Below are 15,118 nucleotides of genomic sequence, written 5' to 3' on the forward strand. Positions count from 1 at the left end.
AAAGTTCTTACGCTGAAAAATCATTAAAAAATTGAAAAATCACCGCAAGCTAGACTAGAATCGCGTTCAAATCTCGCAAATTCCCGCAGTTGAAAATGCGGGCGACCGCGACGCGAGCCGCAACGCACCCCTCCAAACATGCGGCATGGGTCTCGCCACGACCGAAAGTACGGTCACTCTTGGCAGTATAAAAGGCGACCATTTTCCGCTATTTTCCGGTAAATTTTCAAATGAAACTGTGTTGCGGAGGGGGTTTTCCGCTAATTTTGCGGAAATTTAGCTATTTAATGTGAAAATGTGAATAAAACAAAAGAAAGTGGGGAGGAATAGCAAGGAAACACACTGTTGAACCCTGGGAATTATCGATTTTGTATGAACTCTTCTTTTATGGCGTCGAAATTATCGACACGAAAACTCAAAACCTTGTCACATTTCTGAGAGAGAAATATCATTTTCAGCACACATGAGTCTTCCCAGATTTCGACTCGTTCAGGGAAAGGCGATCGGCGAGCGATCAACGCCAGGAGTCAGCACACCAGAGCCGGTAATTGTTTTTTTTTATTTCAAAATTTCTACAACAACAAAAAGAACTAACAATAATTTATTCCTTTGATTCCAGGCCCCTCCGCAAATAAAGCAGGAAGTCGACTACCAAGATGCTCATCAAATGGCTCCGGAACCCGTGGAAGCACCCCGTAAATATTTAAAAATTTAAAAAAGTTAGAAAAAAAATTTGAATCCCAATTTTCAGAGGCTCAAAACCATCAAATGCAGCCGCCTCGTCAACCTATACAACAGCAGATGCAGCATTTTCAGTCACCATCGCCAATGGCTCCACAAGGGCCGCCCGGGACTCCACAAAACTCTGCAGCGGCGGCCGCCGCTGCTTCAGATGACAAAAACGTGACAAAATGCGTCCGCTTTCTGAAAACTTTAATTAATCTGTCGAATAACGATGATCCAGAAATGCCGGACAAGGCCGCCCGTGTCAAAGAGCTAATTCGAGTGAGGAATTGAGCGAAAAACGCGATAAAAACCGGACAAATTCGGATATTTCAGGGCGTAATTTATCTGGAAACGACGGCTGAAGAGTTTACACGAAATCTGCAACAAGTGCTCAAATCTCAGGCTCAACCGCATCTTTTACCATTCCTTCAGAATACTCTTCCGGCATTGAGGAATGCTGTTCGAAATGGTTCGGTTTTATGTGCAAAAAAATTAAAATCGACAAAAAAAAAATCATCGAAAAACAGGAAAATTTGAGTTGAAAAGCAGCGAAAAACTTGAATTTAACATAAAAAATTGCAAAAAATCCGTTGAATTACATTTTTCAAGAAATTGTGTAGAAATTCCATGAAAAAAATTCAAAATTTCCAAATTTTTTGGCTATTTCTAGTCAATTTCTTTAAAATTCCATTTTTGATAGCGAAAATTATCAAGTTTCTAACAATTTCAAGCTGTTTTTGGTGATTTTTTCAATTTTTCGGCTTTGAAATTCCATTTTCCGGAGTATATTGTCATAATATATCCGAGTTCCACAAAATTGAGCAAAAAAAATTAAAAATTTCCCTTTATTTAAAAATATTTTCAGCTGTCAGTAATATATGGATTTTCCGCAATTTTTCTCACAATTTTGAGCAAATTCCTGATTTTCAGCCAATTTATAAGGATTTTCACCCATTTTCATAATTTAGGGCTATTTTCAGCTGAAAAATTGTAATTTAAAGTTTTTAAAATTTTTATAGATTTTCTCAAATTTCAGCTCAAAAATTCGATTTTCAAGCGCATTTCCAGGCAATTTATTAAGATTTTCACCAATTTTTTTAGCTTAAAATTTAAAATTTCCACATTTTTTGTCTATTTCCAGTAAATTTCTTTAAAATTCTATTTTTGAAAGCAAAAATTATCAAGTTTATCGCACTTTTTCAATTTTTCCGGAGTATATTTTGGTAATTTATCCGAGTTCCACGAAATTGAGCAAAACAATTATTTAAAAACTTCCCTTTATTTAGAGCTATTTCCGCAAATTTTCTCGCAATTTTCACGCAATTTTCATAATTCAGGGCTATTTTCAGCTGAAAAATTGCAATTTAAAGTTTTTAAAATGTTTATAGATTTTCTCAACATTCAGCTCAAAAATTCGATTTTGAGGCGCATTTCCAGGCAATTTATGAGGATTTTTACCTATTTTCTAGATTAAAAATCTTTTTTTTTCCTCAATTTTGGACTATTTTCCCTAATTTTCAAATTTCCAGGCACTGCATCAGTTGAAGGCGTAAATCCACCGCCTGGCTACGTTTTCAACAATGGAAGAACCCCAGGACCCCCTCAGCCACCTCCACCTCAACAACAATCCCAGCAGCAGCCACCACTAGAAATGCGTCAAATTCCGAATCCGAATCAAATACCCCCACAAATGGTTCAAGGGGGTCCCCATATGGTATCTGTAGGCGCCCGGCCAATGATCAGGCCTATGGGCCCCGGCGGCCCAAGCCCAATGGGCCTACAAGGCCCCGTACGAGGGCCGATGGGACATCAGATGGTCCAGATGCATCCTCCTCCCCCACCACAGCAGATTCAACAGCAGCACCCGGCTCCCCCTGTAGAAATGGAGGTGGAAGAGAATTTACAGCCTACCGCGGCGGCCACGGCCACGAGGCAATATCCTGAAGGATCGCTGAAATCGTCGATTCTGAAGCCGGATGAGGTGCTGAATAGGATCACGAAACGAATGATGTCATCGTGTTCGGTGGAAGAGGAGGCGCTTGTCGCGATTTCAGATGCTGTTGAGTCGCATTTAAGGGAACTTATTACACTGATGGCCGGAGTTGCAGAACATCGGGTGGAGAGTTTGAGGTATTGAGGAGAATTGATTTTGCTTCAAAATACGGCAGCGAAAAAAAAATTAAGCAAAAATAAGGAAATTATTGAAGAAAAATCGTCTTAAAAACAATTTTACATTAAAAAAAAAGATTTTTAAATTTCAAAGGTTCCGAACTATTTATTAAAAAAACATCTAGATTTTGTTTTAAAATCCAAACAAAAAACATTGCTGAAACGCGGTAATTTTTTTTCAAAAAAATATAAAAATCTGAGAAATATTTTCAAAAATATCTCCAATTTTCCCCTGATTCCGAATATCTATTCGAAAAAATTCAAAAAAAAAATTTCCCTTTATATTTCAGCTTGAAATCGCTTTGTGCATGCACACCATGAGATTTTTCAAATGCGCGCCCAGATAAATTCTCATTGGGGCGCACTTGCTTCGTGTCGATTTACGGGAGCTCTTCATTTTTAAATTTCTTTTAAGCTTTTTTTTTCAGTTTTTCAACGAGTTTCCTTGATCTTCGTCGATTTTTTGTCATTTTTTTTCCTGAAATTTTGTTTTGTGTCAATTTGAAAATTTTTTAGGTCAAAACTCCTGTGTTCGTCGAGATCTGACGTAAAAATATAAAATTCCGGGAGTTTTGAGATATAAAAAAAATATTTTAAAAATTTCAGAAAAAAAACTGACAAAAAAGCGACAAAATAAAAGAAACGCGCAAAAAAAAAAAAAAAAAACTTAAAAAAGCACGAATAAATTTTTTTAAAAAATGGAGAGCTGCCGTAAATCGACACGAAGCAAGCATAAAAAAATGGCTTTTTTCCTAACAATTTTTTGTGAAAAATCCGAATTTTCCATCCTAAACACTACAAAAGATTCCAGAATTCCGGAGAACTACGTGGCAATTGATGACGTCAAACGGCAACTTCGATTCCTTGAAGATTTGGATCGTCAAGAGGAAGAATTAAGGGAAAGTCGAGAAAAAGAGTCGCTAATTCGAATGAGCAAGAATAAGAATAGTGGAAAAGAGACGATTGAAAAAGCGAAAGAAATGCAACGACAAGATGCTGAAGCGAAAAGGAATCGAGATGCGAATGCGGCTGCAATTGCAGCACTTTCCAGTAATAAAACTGTCAAGAATAAGTTCGTTTTTAGCGTGAAATTTGCAGAAAAATTATTTTTAAAAAATAGATTTAAAAAAAACAATTTCCTGACCAAGGGTGTCATTTTTCGATTTTTCGGTTTTCAAAAATTCGAAAAATGAAAGTTTCGTTTTTCGATTAAAAAACTGAAAAACCGACACCTTTGTTTCTGAGATTTGGATTTAGAAATAAGCAAAAAAAAATTATTCAGAAAAAATTGTTTTACAATGCTGCAAAATCGATGAAAAAATAAAATAAATCAATAACTAATTTCTAAAAAATGGAAAAAAATTTCGTTTTTTTCGAATTTGTATTTCACAAAAAAAAATTTTTAGAATAAAAATTTTCAATTAAAAAATTACTATTTAAAATCACTGAAAAAAAATGAAAAAAATAGAAAATTCAGAAAAATAGCGAAAAAAAAGTTTTTTTCCAGAAATTTCGTTAAAACGATCAAGATTTTAACCCTAAAATTTAGATAAAATCAATTTCTTGTGGTTCTTAATTTAAAAAAAAAAACAGTACTTTCCAGTAATAAAACTTTCAAGAATAAATTCGTTTTTAGTGCGAAATTCGCAAAAAAAATTACGAAAAAGTGAAAATAGAAGCTGAAAGGAAAAATGTTTAAAAAATAAGAATATTTTCGACATTAATTGGTTTTTATATATATTTTTTTGTAGAAGTTTAAAAAAATTACTAAAATCACTGAAAAAATTGAAAAAAATTTTAAAATCTGGAAAAAAAGCAACAAAAAATTAATTTTTCCAGAAATTTCGTTGAACTATTCGGTATTTTAAGCCTAAAATCAAGATACAATCAATTTGAACAAAATTTGCTTTAAAAATACTAAAAATTCGAAAGAAATAGAAAAAAAAAGAAATTTTCGAAATTTGGATTTATTGTTAGAGAAAAGCTGAACACTTACAAAAAATTAATTTTTTACGTTTTGAGAAAAATTTTTGAAAAAAAAAATCGATTTTTAAATAATTTTTAGAATTTTTTAGAACTATAATTTTTGAATTTCAGTGACTTATAATCACAGAAAAAAATGAACGAAAAACAAATGAACATCTTTTCGGCAAAAAAACGTATTTTAAAAAAAAATTTAAATTTCTAGTGACTTTGAAAAAAAAACCACATTTTCCAATAATTTCCAGGAATAAACTAAATTTCTTTGGAGAAATTTGAAATTTATTTCACATTTCGAAAAAATTTATATAGAAATAAAAATTTATATGAAAATAAAAAATTTGCAGCTCCTTCCAGTAATGAAACTGTCATTTGTTGAAAATTAGTTTTTTTTTAATTTAGAAATTCTCTTTTCGAAAAAAAAGGTTTTTTTAAAACTTGATTAAAAATTAATTCATTTTTTTCCAAAATTAGGGAAAAAATAATTTCTAAAAAATTAGACAAATACACTTTTTTGTTGAAAAAAACAACATTTTCCAATAATTTTCTTTTTTTTTAAATTGCTTCCACTAAATTCACTTTTTGAAGAAATTTTTTGAAATTTTTACTGAAAATTGTTGGAAAATTATTAAATGTGCATTTTTTTGCAATTTCCAGTTGATAAACTAATTTCGGTTCAATTTAAAATAAATTTCGAAAACCAATTTCAAAAAATTCATTTTTTACAATTTGTTTTTGTTGATAAAACGAGCTAGTTTCTACCAAAATACCGCTTTTTTACATTGAAAATTTAAATTTCAGATGGGAAAACACGGGCGCCGCAACGACAGCACCTCGTCCACGAACAGTACGTGTAACAACTCGTGATCTACATCTTTTAGTCAATCAGGATAGCCGATTCACAGGGTAGCGATTTTTTTTGTTTAAAAAATTTTTTTAAAAAACACCGTATTAAACATTGATTTTTATTGGAAAAAACTGATTTAAAAATTTTTCAAAAAACTTTCAAACGAATGGTAGTTTTTAATATTTTAATTTTAAAAAATTCCAATAAAAATCAATTTTTATACGATTTAAAAAAATTTTGAAAAGTTATCCAATTTTCTCCTAAAAAAACTCATTTTTTTTCCAGAACATTCATCCGTGAAAAGATGTCATACGGTGGTCCGGCAGTCGATACAACTATCTGAACTAAAGAAATCTCATGGAAAAAGGAGCGAAAATTCTGCTTTTCTCGTTTTCTTTTTTTAAATTTAATTTTATTTTTCCACAAATTAAAACAATCACTTTTTTCCAGTCAAATAATAATTATTTCTCATTTTTAAACGAAATGCTAGACATAAAAAAAAGCTTCTTTTTCAGCTTTTCAGCCAAAAATTTCAGATTTTTCAGAAAAAATTCAACAACAAAAAATTGGCAAAGTGCAAAAAAACCAGAATTAGATATTAAAAATACAGGAAAAATCGAGAAAAATGAGTTACAATTCAGAAAATTAGGCAATTTTTTTTTCAAAATTTCTCAAAAACACTGAAATTTCGGTATTTTTTTCTCTACTTGAGCACAACCTCGTGTTGCACCAATCGAACATAGTCTTTGAGCGTCGGTGGAAGTGGAAGCTCATCGATTATTCGCTGATAGACACCGTCGGCACCGGCGATTTCCAGATTTCTACGTTGGCGAAGGTGGATGGCGCGCTGGAAAAATTTCTAATTTCGAGCTGAAAACTCTTTTATGAAAGCAAAATTTCATAGTTTCAATTCAAAGTTCGAATTCCTCGCAAAATTTCAGTCGGAAAACCGAAAACTAGAAGTTTCTTGCTCGAATTTGAAATTTCGAGGGGTACGGTATCCTCGAAAGTACGCAAACACCGAATTTTGTTTTTTTGAAGTTTTGGCGCCAAAAATACAATACCCGGGGTCTCGACACGACAAATTTTTAAAATTTTTTTGAGTACTGTAATTTCAAACAAAAAGTTTTTTTTCGAATAAACTCGAATAATACGATAAAAAACATATTTTAATAAAAACCGTGGCAACGAAAGTTTGAAAGTACAGTACTCTCTTCAAAGGCGCACACCTTTTACGCATTTAACTTTCGTGGCGAGACCCCGGGGATACCGTAATTTTTGACTCAAAATTTAAACAATAAATCCGTTAAAATATTAAAAAATTTTTAGATATTTTTCAAAAAGACTGTCGAAAAATTGTTTTTTTATAATTTTTAGAATATTAACAAACAGTTTAAAAATTCCAACAAATTTTGTTTTTCATACCGAAAAGAAGAAAAATGGACAAAATAGTAAGCTATTTTTGTGTGTCAAAGTGTCTTATTTCGGCTTGATCTACGTAGATCTACAAAAAATGCGGGAGAAGAGACTCAGAGTTCTCAACTGATTTCGCATGGTTAAGAACGTGCTGACGTCACATTATTTTAAGGCGAAAAAATCCCGCCTTTTTTTGTAGACCAAACCGTAATGGGACAGCTTGGCACCACGTGACACCCCCCGATTCTCACCTGTTCGTGATTTTGGCGAACTGCCATTTCTTTCAAATAATCGTCTAGCGGGGGACTCGATGCTGAAAAAAAAGTTTGATTCGTTAGAGGAGCACAAAATTCTGAAAATGCGTATTGCACAACATATTTGACGCGCAAAATATCTCGCAGCGAAAACTACAGTAATTCTTTTTAAATGACTACTGTAGCGCTTGTGTCGATTTACGGGCATCGATAGAATATTTTTAAAAAAGAAGAAAAAAGAGGGAATAATACGAAGAAAAAAAGGAAAAAAATAAATTCATTTCAGAAATCGAGTTCGTAAATCGACACAAGCGCTACTGTAGTCATTTAAAGAGATACTGTAGTTTTCGCTACGAGATATTTTGCGCGTCAAATATGTTGTGCAATACGCATTTTAAGAATTTCCAGTTTTTTCAAACCTTTAAACTTACATTTTCGCGGTTTTTTGGCGCTCTCGGATTTCGGGGAACGTATACGTCGGCGACGTGACGTGGTTGAAGCAGGGTCCGTCGAACAACATGGCTCTTCGTCTTCCGATACTTGGGATTCTGTTGATGTTGACGGTGATTCCTGAGGTTCCTCTAGAGCATCTGAAAGCTCTTGCTCATCTTCTGATAAATCTCCATTGGGACGTTCAACCAGGCCGGTGGTGGAAGGATCATTGATGTTCGGAATCATTACAATCTCCATTCTCGGAGTATTTGGAGTTTCTGGTCGAGCTATCGAGGAAAGTATGCGATGATGGCGGGGTCTATCATGATTAATCGTCCATTCGAGCACATATGCTGGTGCTGGAAGGATTGAAAATTGTAAAAACTAAGATTTTTTGGCCAAAAAAATAATATTTTCTCAAAAATTTTGAAATTCTCGACAAATATTTTTTACTACTGCCGGTACAGAGAATGTAGATAGTTGAAGAGACACAGACATCCCGGGACCCAAGGGACGGGGCGCGGGATGTCTGTGTCTCTTCAACTACCTGCACTCTGTGCTGGTAATATACTTTTTCCAAAAAAAAAACCTACATTTCGGAAGTAAAAATGGAAAATTTCGGAGTCTACACAATTGGAAATTTTAATTTTTAAAAAATTAAAAATTGTTTTAATTCGGAGTTTTAGACGGAAAAAATTATTAAACTCTAAAATTTTTAAAAATCGAAAAAAAACAAGTCTGAGAGTGAAAAAAATTAATAAATTTTGAACTGAACATTAGATATTTCGATTTTTTTTTGAAAATCATAAATGTTTTCTCGCAAAATTCGGATTTTTTTTACCTGCTCGATTTTCAGTAGCCGGAGCTGTATTTCTGAGATTGGCACCATCCAAATGTGCTCGGGGCGCTGCAAATTTGATATGAAATTTCACTAAAAAATTAGGAACTTATACAAATTTTCTAAAAGAAATACTAATGTTAAGATAATCGAAAGTTTGGAGTGACAGAAAAAATTGTTTCAGCTTCTAGAAATATTTTAATTTAGAAAAAAACTTCCAGAAAATTAAAATTTTTTTTTAGAACTTTTGAACATTTTTCCTGATTTTTCTTTTTTTTCCATTTTTTGGAATTGCTGGGAATTTCTCTTTTTTCCTTCATCCCACAGCTTCGCTTCAGCCTAGGCCTAAGCCTGAGCCTGAGCCTATGCATAAATCTAAGCCTAAGCCTGAGCCTAACCCTATGCCTAAAACAAAGCCTGGACCTAGGCCCAAGTCTAAGTCTAAGCCCACGCTCAAATTTAAATCGACTCAAGTAACTACTTTAAAGTTGGCAGAAATATTTGAATTCAAAAAAATTTTTAACCAAAAAAAAAATAATTTAAAAGAAATTGTTTTTTTTAAATAAAATCAACAATTCACCTGTAAAACCTTGCATTTCTCTCCAATTCAACATTTCTTGAAGAACGTCAGTTCTTGTTTCATTCCATCGACGAACATGATCTGCTATAGTATTTCGAATATTTTGTTCATTGTTTTCTTGTTCTCTGGGATTATTATTACGACCCAAATATTGATCCATGACGTCATCCAAGTGATTACGGGTTCTTTGATCTGCTGGGAATATTTATAAGCACTTTTTTAATTTAAAACATATTTTTTAGTGATTTTTTTTCGAACTTTTGAATTTTGAATTAAAAAAAAAAAAATTAAAAAGTTAAATCCTGAGGGGAGCCAAGAAGTGGGCGTGTTTTAGGACATACTCTTCACTTACGCTTTGGTCTACAAAAAATGCGGAAAACTTTTGCCCAAAAAATGTGACGTCAGCACGTTTTTAATCATGCAAAATCATTTGAGAGTTCTGCGTCTCTTCTCCCGCATTTCTTGTAGATCTACGTAGATCAAGCCTAAATGAGACACTCTGACACCACGTGGAAAATAAAAATCGAACATTTTCAAAAAAATTACTCAATTGATTGTCTGCTGGAGTTAGTTGGTCGATTCTGAAAAATATTAAAGTACTAAAAATTTTCCTTAGCAACATAGCGCGTTTGCATCAAGAAAGGCGGGATTTTTCTAAGCCCGCCCTTTAATGGATCATCAATTTCTAGGAAAAATCGATATTTTACACTAAAAGTGATCCAAGAAAATCAATAAATCGGAAAATTTTCCGATTTTCCGTGCTTTTTTGCGAAGATTTATCGAAAATGATTTCCATTAGAGCACGCTTGCAATTTTTTTCACCAATAGCTTTCAAATTTCTTACGGTCTTGGATCAAAAAGTTGTCGACGCCGATTCAACTCTTCGAATTGTTCAGCTTGATGCCTTTGAACATGATCCATATACGTATTTCCACCTTTCATCACCATTATTGATCCGCAAATCTGACGATTGACACGTGGATTGTAGGCGTGTCGGCGAATGTCGCGGCGGAGTGCCTGACGCGCCAAGTAGGTCAACGTGCGGGGACCACTAAAAAATCCGGGTTATTGTGATTTCGTGGTGAGACCCGAAAATAGTAGAATTTCCTCGTACATCCTGTGCCTAAGCAGGTTTTCAGTTTTTGATGGGTTGTTACCTTCATACACCTACCTGCCTTTGTGACTGCCTCCCTGCCTGCCTAAATGTGTGTATGCCTACCTACAGTCTGTTTATCTGCCTCAACGCCTTCATACCTACTTGCCTACCTTGCTTACATACCTGCCTACGCGACTACCTATCGGCCTACCGGTTGGCAAGTAGGAAGGCTAACAGGTAGGTAAGCTGGCAGGCCTGAAATTTGCAATTTTTGCGAAAAACCGAATTACCTTTCGAAAGGCGTAGGCGTTGAGATCCGTTCCTCCTTCGGAAGCCTGATCATTGGAGAAAATGTCATTCTTCCAGGGACGTCATACACAGTACGATGCTTGGAAACTCTTCTGTATCGGCAAACCTGAAAACCTTTAAATGTGGAGGAGCCAAGAACTAGACGGAGCCTGTGTAAGGAATATTGTTTCCGGAAACACGGATTTTCAAATTTTAGGCTCCACCCACTCACCACGCAAAATTTCATTTTTGGCCCAAAAAGTAAATGTGCAGAAATTGTATTTCAAATTGTAGAAAAACCAAGAAATGGGTGGAGCCTGCCTGCCTGCCGGGCTCCGCCCACTTCTTGCCAAACCATACCCCCTGTATACGTGGCATGACGAGTTGTCCTCCAACATTCAACATTCCAAGCATTCGTTTCAACAACTGAGAATCATCGGCAACGAATCCGACAAAAATTCGATCATATCGATTTTGATGAGCTTCAAGAAATTTGACATCGGTGATGTCGCACACTTTGAGCTCCGGCCGAGCCCAGCCGACAGAGCTCGCTTCGGGTGTAGTTATCCATTGATCAATGCATGTTTCCGAGTAGGTGACGAGATTCTCGTAGAGTTCGATCCCATGATTTATACCAGTTTCACCTTAAAAATAGGGTTGTCAGGCCACGCCCATTTTTAAAAAATGAATTAAAATTTTCTGAGAAAAAATTTCAAACTTTGGTGGGGCATTAAATTTTTTCACATAAATTTTTTCGGCGGTAAATTCAAATTTTTTAAAAAATTTCTTTTTTTTTTGGCGGGAAATGTGCCGCAAATCAGAAAAACTGAAATTTCTACAAAAAAAGTTGGTGGCCGAGTTTTCTCATTTTGTGGTCAGAAAACTCGGCCACCGATTTCTTTTGCGGCCCTGTGATTACTTAAAAAAATCGGTGGCCGAGGATTTTTATTTTCGCGGCCACAAGTAATGAAGATTGCACAAAATTGATAATAGGGAAAACGCGGCCACGAAGTCTAACATGTGCCACGTGGCCGTTAAAAAAAAGCCGGTGGCCGAGTTTTATTATTTTTCTAGGCCACGTAACCAGAACTCACCCAATAAAATGCCAGCAATCGTACTTAAATACCCTGAACCAGTTCCAATATGAAGAAACGAGTGTCCTTTACGCAAATCCAAATAATCGAATAATTTCGCATAAATATCAATTGCTCCAACACGAAGTGCTCCCGGATAGAATGGACCGCCCGGTTCTGTGGAGGTCAACGACGGAAGACGTGTAAATTTCCGTTCACTAATCGGAAGAAAATCGGATCGATCGACAAGTCGAAAGGCTCGTTCGATGTTTCGACGACGGATTGTGTCGTTTTTTACGAGAAAATCGATAAGATCGTCGTTTTGGCTTTCACTATTGCCCATTTCTGGAAAATCGATTTTTTAAAATTTTAGATTTATTTATTGATTTTAAATAAATAATTAGAGAGCAGTCATGTGTTTTTCCTTGTATATTTACGAGAGAAATCTCAAAAAATTATTCAAATAGGAAATTTTACGCCAACAATAAAATGTAGAGTGGTGTGCGCCTTTAAAAAGTACTGTAATTTCAAACTTTTTGGCGCAAAATTTTAGAGTAGTTTTCTTTAAATTAAAAATTCAAAAAAAAAACAAATCAAGATAAATACAAAAGTTTGAAATTACAGTACTCTTTAAAGGATCACACCATTTTGCATTTAAAAAAATTTGTCATGTCGAGACCGTAATTTTAACGCAAAAAACGTGAATTTTCGCGTCTGTGTAAAAGAAGTTAGTTAAGGAGAAAAAACAATTGAAAAATCAACAAAAATTGAACTTTCAACGGAAAATCAAAAATCGTTGCGAGTCAATAATTTTTTAGCTTTGAGGAAAATAACCCTTAAACTCAAAAAACAATTAATCGACTCAACATCAAAATTTCGTTACAAGACCCAAATTAAAATTTTTTATTTTGGGATAATTGCTCCTAAAATTAATAAATTCCAGAGAAACGAGTAAATCGTGGCGAGACCCACTAGCGTGTACCTTTAATTTCGAAATTATTTTGGGCTGTTCATCACGAACACACGTGTTGCCTAGCTACCAAATTCAAAAAACGAAAAACAAAAAAAACAGGTTTCTTTGAAATGAAAAATCGATAATCAGCAACGTGGCAAGATGTCTCAAATTATTGGAAAAAAAAAACGTTGAAATTCTCAGAAAACGGACCGTTCTGTGGCAGAATTGTGAACGGCGTGCAAGGCCACGACCCGTGGAGAGCGCGTGAGAGTGCAGAAAAAAGGAGGCGAGAGAAAACGGCTGACCCGTGGATAGACTTTGTGGATTCAGGAGACGCAGAGCGACCGTGAGAGACCCAGAAATATATGCAGAAAGTTAAGGCGTGCAATAGTGTTGGAAATTATAATAAATGGGTACGGTAGGTATGACCTTTCGGGATCTTTGTGGGTCTCGCCGCGACGAGTTTTCAAGGTGCATAAGGTTTTTGCGATGGGTCTCGTCACATAATTGTAGATTAAAATTGTTGATTCGAGATAAATGGAAATTCGAAGCGTCTAAAACAGTTAGAACTTTTAGTTTACATTAGGTTGAGCTCAACTGTCCAACCCCGTCAAACTTTTTCCACTTTTTTTTTACTTTTGCCTTTATGTCCTTTTCGGCCGTTTTCCTGGGGGTTTTTACCAGACTACGAAATATCCTAACTTGGTAAGCCTCAGCCTAAGCCGAAGCCTAAACCTTGGCTTTCAACTATACATACACATTTCCTCCTTTTTAAACGATATTAATTAATTTACAAAACACCAAAAAAATATACAAAAAATGATTTGAATTTATGAGTTTCCCGCTAAATACCTACCGAGACCCAACTTTTGGCCGTGGAGCGCGCTTGCACTTAAACTTCAATTTTTCACATCCCCATAATAACTTCCTTGTTTTAAATTGTTTTTCCCTATATTATTATTATCCTTATCACGAGATGCCCTTGCAAAACACATTGTAAAAATAGTATTCTCAACTGATAATAATATTTTGTGTACCCCACGATAGTCCTTCTGGACCATAAAAATATTGATAATTACTGATAAGCTTTCTCTGTGGTTTCTGTAGTTTTGGTGATATTTTGGGCAACAAATTTATATTATGGAAACACGGAATTCTGAAAATGCGTATTGCGCAACATATTTGACGCGCAAAATATCTCGTGGCGAAAACTACAGTAATTCTTTAAATGACTACTGTATCGCTTGTGTCGATTTACGGGCTTGATGTTGGAAATTAATTTATTTTCGAATTGTGACAGCGATATTCAGTTTTCCTTTGTTTTTTTTTTTCGTATTATTTTGTTATTTTTATGCTTTCTTTTAATATTTTATCAATTAATGAATGATTTCCGTAAATCGACACAAGCACTACAGTAGTCATTTAAACAATTACTGTAGTTTTCGCTTCGAGATATTTTGCGCGTCAAATATGTTGTGTAATACGTAAAGAAAGTTTGAAATAATTGTTTTTAAATAATTTCTTATTCATTCACTGTCAATTCTCACCGAAAAAAAAAATCCAAGTTCCTCCCGCCAACTTGGCACGATGCCAAAAGGTTCTCAGGCCCATTCATGTCATTCAATCCATTCAAATGAACGACTTTTCGTTCAGTTTAGGCTTCTTCTTTTTCCGGTTTAGTACTTTTTCAAACCGAAAAAAAAAATCCCAAATTGAATGCAAATGTGCTCTATTTGGAATAGACTTCACCCTATTTCGGAATTTTTTCCGATTTTCTGAAAATCTTTAACACTTTTCTAACTGTTGCATTAATGACATTTTTCTAGAAATTCTACTGCAAACGCGCTCAGTTGCGAAAGTTTTTGGGTCTCACAACGATTTCGGAAGAAAAACGTTTTATTCGTTGCGAGACCCGGAAGAGCCCGGTGGAGCGCGTTTGCAATTTTTTTGGTTTGAAAATTTTGCGCAACGATGCTCCAAAATAACACCTCGCGAATTTTATCGTTTTTTTAAATTATGACTTTTCCGGTCCCAGAACGAATTACAAAAGCAATTTTTATGAAAAATCGTTACAAGACCACAAAAAAAAGCGCAATAGAGCGCGTTTGCACCTTTTTTTCTTGGAAAAGTCTCGTTTTTTTCTCGGTAAATTCACTGTGACATTGACCTTTCTCGAAAAACGAAAAGTGTAATGGAAAGTGAACAAAAGTGACAATAATCTGGTGAATTGCGTTTTGTTGTAATATTTTTGTATCTTCTTTTCTTTTTTTAATCTGCGAAAAATAGAAAAGTTTTGGAGAGAAAGTGATTTTCGACGAAATTTTCCTGATTTTGCTAAAATTGAACAAAAATTGTCATCATTTTCTGTGGGGTTTCTCAAATGTTTTCTTAAAATTTATGCGCCTTTAAATTTGGGGGATTACTGTAATGTTTGTATTTTTCAATTTTGTTTCGGGAACACAAA

At 34.6% G+C, this 15,118-nt stretch overlaps 2 protein-coding genes across 3 annotated transcripts; one reads left to right on the plus strand and one right to left on the minus strand.

The window, feature by feature from the left end:
* The first annotated feature begins 456 nt into the window (after positions 1-456).
* Positions 457-6,195, plus strand: taf-4 (Transcription initiation factor TFIID subunit 4). Its single transcript, NM_058327.9, has 8 exons — positions 457-544; positions 620-695; positions 752-1,005; positions 1,060-1,195; positions 2,256-2,856; positions 3,707-3,967; positions 5,677-5,781; positions 6,008-6,195. Exons 1-8 carry the CDS (start codon positions 464-466, stop codon positions 6,063-6,065), a joined length of 1,572 nt encoding a protein of 523 aa, NP_490728.2. The 5' UTR covers positions 457-463; the 3' UTR covers positions 6,066-6,195.
* Positions 6,101-12,046, minus strand: R119.5 (Protein-L-isoaspartate O-methyltransferase domain-containing protein 1). Of its 2 annotated transcripts, none has more exons than NM_001261919.2 (10): positions 11,721-12,046; positions 10,987-11,270; positions 10,629-10,753; positions 10,087-10,293; positions 9,789-9,823; positions 9,243-9,437; positions 8,666-8,731; positions 7,824-8,183; positions 7,390-7,451; positions 6,101-6,569 (listed from the first exon to the last, which is right to left on the minus strand). In NM_001261919.2, exons 1-10 carry the CDS (start codon positions 12,040-12,042, stop codon positions 6,426-6,428), a joined length of 1,800 nt encoding a protein of 599 aa, NP_001248848.1. In that variant the 5' UTR covers positions 12,043-12,046; the 3' UTR covers positions 6,101-6,425. The 2 variants fall into 2 exon arrangements, with proteins under 2 accessions (NP_001248848.1, NP_001248847.1); NM_001261918.4 differs by having other exon boundaries at positions 6,122-6,569; positions 9,243-9,434.
* Between the last annotated feature and the right edge of the window lie 3,072 nt (positions 12,047-15,118).

Source organism: Caenorhabditis elegans, chromosome I, assembly GCF_000002985.6.
Source record: "Caenorhabditis elegans chromosome I".
NCBI classification, from domain to species: Eukaryota; Metazoa; Nematoda; class Chromadorea; order Rhabditida; family Rhabditidae; genus Caenorhabditis; species Caenorhabditis elegans.